The 10,462-nt window shown below is 39.8% G+C and overlaps 1 protein-coding gene across 1 annotated transcript; it reads left to right on the top strand.

Annotated features, from left to right (window-relative positions):
- The first annotated feature begins 931 nt into the window (after window positions 1–931).
- On the top strand, window positions 932–10,252 carry LOC307089387 (coxsackievirus and adenovirus receptor homolog). The gene is made up of 8 exons (XM_079755643.1): window positions 932–989; window positions 1,371–1,423; window positions 2,965–3,134; window positions 4,275–4,470; window positions 4,988–5,140; window positions 5,315–5,437; window positions 7,136–7,277; window positions 9,712–10,252. Exons 1-8 carry the CDS (start codon window positions 970–972, stop codon window positions 9,914–9,916), a joined length of 1,062 nt encoding a protein of 353 aa, XP_079611769.1. The 5' UTR covers window positions 932–969; the 3' UTR covers window positions 9,917–10,252.
- The last annotated feature ends 210 nt before the right edge of the window (window positions 10,253–10,462 follow it).

The raw sequence follows: 10,462 nt of genomic DNA, 5'->3' as shown, positions 1-10,462 counted from the left end.
CTGCCTGAGTCGCTAAGTCCATGAGCATGAATGTTTAAACACTGTGAGAGGGTTGGAGTTGAACCAAACCATGGCTGATTTACATCTCAAATACATAGACAAAGATAACCATTATCATGGGCACTTAACAAACCAGCCTAATGCTTTAAAGTTGTGTGCAGCACGCCATGCTCCCCGGGTATTGCCTCCTGAATAACTGGTTCCTGGTTTCCTGGTCTGGGAACATGGGGAAACCTGACACTCCTTACATATTGAAGGTGTTCAGATCGGTGTCTGATTACATATACAGTATATATATATATATATATATCCCCTTGCACTCCCTTTATTTCCTTTTATTTCATTCAGTTTAAACTCGTTGGTTAGTTATTTTTTGCATAATTTAAGTGAATAACTCAATAACACACACACAGACACTTTGCTTCATTATTGAGTTTTATTTAATTTGGTTCTTGTTGTTTGATGGTTGGCAGCATAATAATTTATGCTGCCAACCATCATAGTCTTCCTCAACAAGAAACGTGTTAAAAATCCTTATTAAAGTATAATTGCTTATTTTGTATTTAAGAAAAAAGTAGTATGTGTTTCTTACAACTGTATTTTTGTACTGAATATGTATTTACATTAAATTACTATAAATTAACAATACATTGTATACATTTTATTTTAATAATCTTTTTATAGTTTATTATTATTATCGTATATGTATAATTGTATTGCTGTACTATACGTGTAATTTTGTATTTTCATTTACTAGTAGAGGTGGTGAGAACAACATAATCAGTATTATTCATGCTGTTTTAAAGCACTAAACAATACTGCAAGGTGACACCAAACCCAACAAGAAAAACAGGTGTGGCTCTCTGCCAATGGCACAGCGTTATGCTAATGATGGGGGAGTTGGTGCCAGACTCTCAGTTTGAAGCGGAAAGACTACCGACTACAACGAACCTCGGTCATACGCGCCCAATGGCTAGACTTCCATCGAGGTAACTAAACAAAAAACCTTTACACTGTTTTAAGTACAGTGATCTGCAATTGCATGTTGAAATTGCTGATAACCGTACTGTATTTGAAAAGTAAGACTGAACATTAGTGTCTATTATTTTCTGATCACCATCTCTGTGACGCTAAGATTCGGAATTCAAATCAGAAATGTTTTTTGTATATTTACTATTTACATATGCACATCAAAAGTAAAGCAAAATTGGGGCAAAGTGCAAGGTGTGGAAAGCGTGAAATGGCAGCATAGTAATTTATTTATATTTATTTATAATTTATACATTATATTACTTTATAGTTCATACTCTGTATGACCTCTGCCCTCTGTATACAGTTTTCTCCAATGTGTCTTTTCTGTCATGTTTCAGTTACAGTGGAATATATCTGTTCCGCGTGATATACACAGCCTTTCTTAGCACAGGTGAGACACACAAACATGCACGCACACCCACCCCACAGCTTGACAATCTGCAGGAAACAGAACGCCTTTTCCATTCTTCTCAAGCCAAAATGAAGCTCTGTACCGGTAGGAACTCGCCTTTTGTGTTGCTATGGCGCACACATGCTTGTCCAATCAGATAAGGCACTGAGCTGGCTCCCAAGAGGGATGCCGACCCTCTAGTGTAGCGAAAGATAGACTATGAGCCAATTTATGATCACTGTGTACTAACTAGACAAATGAAATCGTCTCAGTGAGAATGGTCATCACATTGGTTGCCTTTGAAAAAAACAAAAACATTTTGTCATGTACTTCAACATGCCTAATGCTCGATCGAGGGGAAATCTTGGATAACAGTGTGTGCGCACCTATGTAGCTGGTCCCTCTGAACTCAAACATCAGCACCAATGAAACCACACAATAACAACCACCAAGCCACTCTGCTAAGCTTCCCCCCATCAGAGGGAAGGTAACCAAGCTACATGAACCATGCTAGGTTCATAGCAACAACAGGTCCCTTTCACACCTACAATTGGTGCTTCATTCAGGGCAATGTTTCAGAGCTAATTATTGTTAAAAATTGGTTGGTGTGATAATTTACACTTTAATGAGCTTGTTTACAGATGGCCACCACTGAGAACTGAAAACACCAGTCTGGATGTGTGGATTGGCAAGCTTACATTTCTTTGAGGATTTTGTCAAATTGCAACGTGATCGAGGATAGGGTCTTGATATTTGTTTGTCGTATTTGTTCAAGGTAAACAAAAAAGTGTCATCAAAATTTTTAACAGCGCCTTGGTCAATTAAATACTTTAAGAACATAACTGCACACAAATAAGAAATATAACTTTTTGAATAAACTGCACTATCTCGGTTAAACTTGCATCGGCCAAGTAGTGAAACCATATACACCCTTGTCTCATAGTAATCAATGTCTGATGGTGTCTTTGAGGCATCTTGTTTTTCTAAATCTATTGCAGGTAGCCTTAAGGCTTCTAAAAAAATTCAGGCGGTTTTTAAATATGACTAAAAAGCAAATAACAAATAGGCGGAAAAATACGCAATTTTTATCAGCATAATCGTATGGACCTTGAAAGGAGAATAAAGGCCCAGCTCCTAATTGCATTCGGGAAAGTATTGAAGTGGAGTATTTTTCAATCTGTCGGTCATGGCAAATAAGTGGGTCACTGCAAGGGACGAGTGAATTGGCCGAGATACAAACATATAAATGACAAAAATAGACATTTGATTAGACTCATACCTAGAGAAATTCTTCAGTATGTCACTTTTTGACATGGTCATGAGAAAATATTTTACTATATTATTAAGGAGCAGGGTGTTCGAGCATTTTGCTCAAGGATACCTACAGATTAGTTGCGGACATTTCCGTTTTAACCATTTAGCCTGGGAGTCAAACAGCCTAACCGCTACACCATCCTTGCCCTGCACAAACTATTCAATGGTTCCCACTAGGCTTAAAAGGTACCTCCCCCCTGCTGTAATGCATCTCTATGAATGTGCAGGTTTATGCAGGGCTCTGTTGCTGACCTCCGAGGGCCCCCAGACCATAAAGAGGGCCTTGGGCGACCACGTGACTCTAGGATGTACCTACGAATGGGGCGCCTCCGACCGCGGAGACCTGGACATAGAGTGGTCCCTGGTCAGCCCTGACACCACCATGAAAGACCAAATGGTAGGAATTAAGACCTTGTTGTGTCATTTAGAAAGAACTGGGATATGCCATCTACTGTTACTGCCCTACCACTAATCATCATTTAAAAAAGGCTTGTTATTCTGATTCTTATAGGTTCTCTGTACTCTTGCTTATAGTATTTAAATGGCTTGTAGCACTATAAATGGCTTGTATCTACTTTATTAGCTTAACACTTAATACAATGTTAAGCTACTAAATGTTCTACCATTGCATGTTGATTCTGTCACTAATGTGCTAATCAGTCACAACCATTTAACAGTAACAAACGCTGATGCACTTAAGGTACCTTGAAAAGCGCTATGTAATACAATGAATCTATTAATTAATTAAGGAGATGGGGAGATGAGAAGAAAATAAGACATTGCAGAAGTGCACAGGTTCGGTCCTTGGAGAAATCGAGCCAAGTACAATTCAGCTTGCCGTTGTACCCCCTTCCATTAAAATATACTGCATGCATGATCATAGAGGATGTGATTGGCTTTACATTTTGTATAGGGTGGAAGGAACTATAATTTTACATTTACATTTAGTTTGATTATGTTGATGCTTCTATTAGAGCGCCTTAAAAGGTGAGGCTGAGAACAGACAAAACATAATCCATATTGTAGCGACAACAAACTTTTGTGCTTCTTGATCAAGTTTCCAAAAAACTAATGGAGGATTGTAGAGTAATTTCTTATTTCACATTCCTCAAAAGTAGTTGTTCAAGCCAATCAGAGATGATTACCAGGTGTTCCAAAATTTAACTTGAAGTAATGTTAAAAAACAGAGAACTGAGTTAGTCGTTATTTTTCTGAGGAGCAACTTTGACAAGACGTTTCATAGCAGAGGCTATGTGATAGCCGCCCTGCGTTAGTTGCGGCATCAGACAGAATATAAAAGTGAAAAAAGTTTGCAGGAATAACATTCTGCATTTGAAAATGTTCAAAAAAAGTTTTCCCATCCATCGGTTGGAAAGAATGTAGGATGACAAAATGTCTATGAATTCCTACAGTAGCCTATATGTTAGCCTTTTTAAACATCTGTCATGTTCATCGAGTTTCCCATTATACTACCCATTCAACCCATCCACCTGTAAGTGTATCTCTTAATCTACTTCCCCCCCCCCCATTATTTTAGCTCCTGTCCTACAGCAATGGAAAGAAATACATCCATACATCCACAGAAGGCATCGACTTCACTGCGACCGACCCCTCTAAGGGGGATGCTTCGCTCTCCATCGCGGTGCTCTCCCCCCCGCACACCTCCACCTACCAGTGTAAAGTCAAGAAGTCACCTGGGTTGGACATGCGCAAGGTGACACTGGTCGTCATGGGTAAGACTCGACGGGGGATCGGCTAGCGTACATTCAGCAGGGAAACATGTACACCTTTTAAATAATTTGCATGTGTCCAAGGAGGCTGTACTGTATGGTAACCATCCAAAAGGTTCATAGTATGATTAAGTGGGTAGGGCTTTCTGGAAATCCTCCAATATAAAATGTAGGCTTTCTGTTCACATTTTGATTAATTGTTACCAGTTAAGGATGCAAATTAATATGCCCTAGCCTACATATTTCCTTTTTTAATGAGGTCAGCTTGACTCATGGATAGGCCTATAATAAACAATTGATCTTTGCAGTTCCCTTGTGTCGTTTATTAACATTTAAATCATGGCTACAGCGTTCCAACTGAAGTTGTTGGTTTGATTTTTTACGATACCCTGTAAATTGAGGTCAAACGCAACGCAGCAACTCCAATTGTATTATTTTAAGAGCATTAAAAAAAACTTGAGAGCATCCGTGGAAATGATATCAGCAGGGAAATTGACTTCTAATTGATATTGCATTACAGAAAAGCCCTCCGTGCCAAAGTGTTGGAAAGAGGTAACCAATTCCGTGGCAGAGTCGCTCTCATTGCAATGCAAGTCCTCGAAGGGATCCGCGCCATTAAAATACACATGGACGAGAGGGCAGGGACGCCCGTTCCCGCAAACACTAACACAGAGTAAGTCTGACCTCTGCTGGTTGGATACCGCAACTAGCCCTACGTATATAAAAAGAAGGCTCAGGCTATTATCTGTGGTGGTAATTAAGTTATATTCCGTCTGTGTTTACAAATCTGTGTGTGTGCGTTGTTGTTGCGTGTCTGCGTTGCCTGCTTGCTTTACCTTATCTTCAGACGGTGTGACCGGACAGCTGTTGATCCGAAACTATTCGCTGAGCCTGGCGGGGCTCTACCTCTGCACGGCCTTCAACGACGTGGGGGAGGCGCACTGCACCATCCACCTGGCGGACGAAAAACGTATGCGAACGCGCTCACACACACATATAAAGAAGAACCCTCCGACATAATAAATCAGCTTGATACACGATTAAACACAAACTATCAACATGTTTAAACTATTAGAATAGTGTCAGTTAATATTGGATAGTCATAAGCTATGTTCTTTCTTCTTTCTTATTCATGGTGTCCCTTAAATCGTTTATTTTACCGAAAACGTCGTTGCTTGCTGTCTGGTGAAAACGTTTCGTTGGTCCTCCCCGCAAACCGTTAAGCTAATGAGCTCGCTCGAGCCACCAAGTGAATTTGAGCTCAACCAATGAGAAGGCCCGGTGGGGTTCTTGACCAATGAGAAAGCCTGGTGACTTACAAAGTACTGAAAAGTCGAACTCGAGAAAAGTAGGCCTTCAGATTTCTTTGCTGAAAGTGACTCTGGCAAAAGAAAATCACTTCAGTAATCGTCAAAAAATTAGCTCAAATTGGGTGTTCTTTCAAATTGAAGTAAGTATCAAAATAATTTGTCTTTGTGTAAATGTAGGCCATTGAATTATCAAAAAGTAAATTTCAACTTTTGCGGTAACTAGGGTGATGGGTGTGCATCTTTGGTAGTTAGGAAGATGCGTTCACACAGCTGCGGGGGCTGTAAACATTATCTTGGTTAATTATTTTCAAATTGTATTTTGTGCCGTGTAACGAACAATCCAGAGCAAATGCTTAAGTAAAAGTAAAAGTAAAGAAAATAAAGAGAGAAAAGAAATGACTCACAATTTTTTTTACCATTATGGTAACACTTTATTATAAGTTGCCATAACGAATAGCAAACTAGTCATTACCTAACTCTTTGTTAAGATTTGTTAATCGTTAAAATATCTATTTGGCACAAGTTAATAGTTTTTTCATCATTAATTAAATATTAGTTGTTTGCATAACCCTAACCTAACCACAACACACGACCCTAACACTAACACACGGCCCTAACCTTAACACACGACCCTAACCCTAACAAACGGCCCTAACCCTAACACACGGCCCTAACCCTAACACACGGCCCTAACCCTAACACACGGCCCTAACCCTAACACACGGCCCTTACCCTAACACAACGCCCTAACCCTAACACAAGGCCCTAACCCTAACACACGGCGCTAACCCTAACACACGGCCCTAACCCTAACACACGGCCCTAACCATAACACACGGCCCTAACCCTAACCATAACACACGGCCCTAACCCTAACACACGGCCCTAACCCTAACACACGGCCCTAACCCTAACACACGTCCCTTACCCTAACACAAGGCCCTAACCCTAACACAAGGCCCTAACCCTAACACACGGCCCTAACCCTAACCATAACACACGGCCCTAACCCTAACACACGGCCCTAACCCTAACCCTAACCAGCAACACTCTGGGGTCAGTGAAAACAACTATTAACTTGTGCTAAATAGATATTTTAGTAACAATTAACAAATATTAACAAAGGGTTAGGTAATGACTGGTTTGTTATTTATTATGGCACCTTATTATAAAGTGTTACCAAAAGGATTAAGAATTGCCTATGAAGAATTAATAGGCCACATATTTACTTCGGAAGTTCATAACTCGTAAATCCTGACTATTGATAGACCTTTCCCCCCTAATAATGTGCAAGGTTTCGGTCAATACGTTAGCTGGGACGGTGGTGAAGATTATGTAACAAGCAGTTGTTCCTTCAGCGCCGAGCCGAGCCGGGGTGATTGTGGGCTCTGTGGTGGGATCCATCCTGCTCCTTACCCTGCTCCTGCTCCTCCTCTGGCTCCTGCTGTGTAAGCTCAGCGACCGGCGCCGCAACCAAAAGGAGTTCTCCAATGAAATAAGGTAGGCGTCATTGTACAGGGGGTTGTCACAGTGGAAACGTTAGTGCCGAGTGAGAAATGTTCGCAATTTTGAGTGAAAAAAATGGGAAAAGCTTGTTTACGTAGGCTTTGCGTGAACACACACACACACACACACACACACACACATGCACACAGTACAGCAATTAACTTGTTTTAATGGAAAAAAGTGTTATAATAGAAAGCCGTCTATTGAATGTATAGCAGGCCGATCACTCTCTTGTGGTAAGCACTTCTACGGTGTTTCCAACATCATAAGGGAGCATTCAGTGCTCAAACAAAGACTCCTGAAAAGTATAAATAATTTACTACTGCAAAAAGATTTTTTTACAGCCAGAAAGCATAAAAATTCCTACAGCATAAAAATAAATAAATCAGTTAGACCTACATTTCTTTATAGGCCCAATGCTGTCAACACACTCGCCTGTCTTTCCATGAGCAATAAATATATAACTATACGCCCACTAAAATGTGTTATTTCACAGATACTGTGTTTCATATCGTAGCAAAACCCCTACAGAGCCACTGAAAAATGTCCTTAATGTTTAATGAAGGGAAAATTGATTTTCATGTTGCAGTGCTTTAGAGGATTTTTCCTAAACGCATTTCGTAAAAAGAATCCTCAGAAATTTGACCCCTCTGTTGATGCTTAAATAGGCCTAATCATTATTGACATTTTCAACAGTAATGTTTTTGTGTTTGAGTTGGGTTATCGGAAGAGGAACACAATTTCACCCCGCTGGTGTAAATACCGTTTAAACCAAATGATACTGGATTCACACCAAACCATAATAACTGTATTAGTTAACAGAACTATTAGTTTATCATTGAAAGTTCTCACTGACAGTTATAACTTTTAATAAAAAGGAGAAACTGGAGAAAGCATAAAACCTTATAATCTCAGTGGTGACCGTGAGACAGCTCTGAAATACTCCAGCGAGGTCCAGAGTTGGTAAAACTCTACCTCTTTGTTCTGAAACCAGTAGAGTGCAGAAAGTTATATACAGTGATCCAGGTATGGGGGGACTGAAAGGTTGGAGAAATTAAAACTAGTATGAGGAGTTAGGAGAGCCGCATTTAGAAATCAACTGGAAAAGATCTTCTAGGAGGAAGAAAGCTGAAGGTGCAGCAGTAGTATTTGTCTTCTGACACAACATGAGGGAAATCCAACTAATCAAAATTGTGTGTGATCTCTTTTAACAATGATAACAGTGATTCATCCCAATTGTGTGCAATTTTCTTTTAACAATGATTACAGTTAATCAACATCCAATCATACCAAATTGTCACCAGTAATAATTTCTGAAATAACTTACACTGAATGGATTTGTGGAGCATCTAAGTTGTATAGCAGATGTCTAATACCTTATTCCTAGACCATATGGATGGAGGCACTGTTATTTTCTTCTTCTATCTATCTTTTCCGAGGATCGGGCTCATTCTGGTTGAGATGAGGTGCTCCATCTGGCGTGTTGAAACCCAATCCACAAACAACACTTCACAGGGTTCTGAGAATAAAAGGCCTACTGGCTATTTTTCCCACCTTCAGAGATAATTCATTGTAATTTCTTGCAAATGATGTGAATAGCAAGCAGGTGTTAAAGTTGACAAACATGATAAACTGCAAGGCGCCAGATTTGAATAGCGTTTTGGCAGAAGCCTAGCAGCCTGTTGTGTGCAGAACTTGCATTCAGAAAAACATGCATTGACAGCCAAGGCTAGAATGCTGATAATACTGTTGACATATGTAGATGGAGTGTGTTATTAAGAACAGCTTGCAGAACCAAGCTGTTCTTCTTAATAATAAACAGCAGACGAGACAGTACAAATCATCCTCATTGGAAGCTAACGGGATGGAAATGAAGATTTATAAAGGAGCTGCTGTCTCCCTGTTGTCCAACATCAATCTCCAAATCAGATTAGGGAGACTCCCACTTTCTTAATCAGTGAAAGTCTTCTTCATTGGGATGAGAAATGGAGAGGCAAATTGCTTCCAACAGTTAACATTTACCACCAGATTCAGCAGTCACATGCATATGTAAAATACTGATATTAACATTAACCCCGGGGCAAATTGCTTTCTTTGATTAGGGGGCAGGATAGTGAATTAGTGGTTAGGGTGTCTGACTCTGCTGTCTACCGGTAGGCCTCCTAGAGCAAGATGCCTACTCTTTACCTGCTCTTTAAGGATGGGACATCTGAAAGTAATGCATGTCACTCGAGGATCATCTCAATGTTTGTATAATGAGGCTGGTAATCCATAATACATGTTAGTGGGTAGACGTGCAACCTGTTCGGTCTCGACATGAGACATTTTCCGTCCATGCTAGTTATTTTGGTTTTCCCTGTAGATCATTACAGAAATAGTAAGTTGGCTCTTGGATCTGTTCTGATCCACTGTTGTTTTGTTCTCAAAGGGAGGATGCTCCCGCTCCAGAGAGCCGACCTACCAGTCGTTTCACCAACAGAAGCACCAGCCAGTACCGGGGGGGCAGTTACAGCCATGTATCCAGGCCAGAGCCATACTTTATTGGGGACAGCGAGTTCACTTCCCCCCAATCCACCACCAGCCCTGGAAGCACAACTTTCAGCTATGCCGCTAAGTACGGAGATGTGGTATGATTAGGGCACTTATGCTGCCCTGGTTCCCCAAGACGAACTGTGTACTTACACGTGTACATTACTAATTTAAAGTTTTTACATTAAAAAAAATGGAGCAAGCATTCATTAGAAATAAAATGTGTGTTTTTTTCTACATGTTTCAACACTGCGAAATCCCATTTGCATATGAAATATATATTAAAAAGTTTGTTTTCATTATTATCCATATTAGTGAACTAATTAAATTAAAAACTAAATAATTATCTTTGGATCACCTGACAGCCTTTTTGAGCAAATGCTACACAGAAAGTGCCTAGTTATGTGTGTGTATTAAATATGAATATTCATAATTGAAAATGTGTATCTTGTTTTAATTCGTAGTTCATCATTTGACACACAAACAGGCCTCAAGCAAAAAAACATTAAATCCCATATTTAGGCAAAAAAGAGAAATATTTATTTCATCATAGACGTCATTTTTGAAATACTCAACCTTTCAAAAAAATGTACACAATTAAGTTATCGTTTTTCCACGTTTTCATGAGGATGTACTGACAGGAGTTGAAA

Source organism: Pollachius pollachius (assembly GCF_949987615.1).
Source record: "Pollachius pollachius genome assembly, chromosome: 18".
NCBI classification, from domain to species: Eukaryota; Metazoa; Chordata; class Actinopteri; order Gadiformes; family Gadidae; genus Pollachius; species Pollachius pollachius.
The sequence above is the reverse complement of the archived record's forward strand: the minus strand, read 5'-3'. Positions and strand labels throughout refer to the sequence as shown.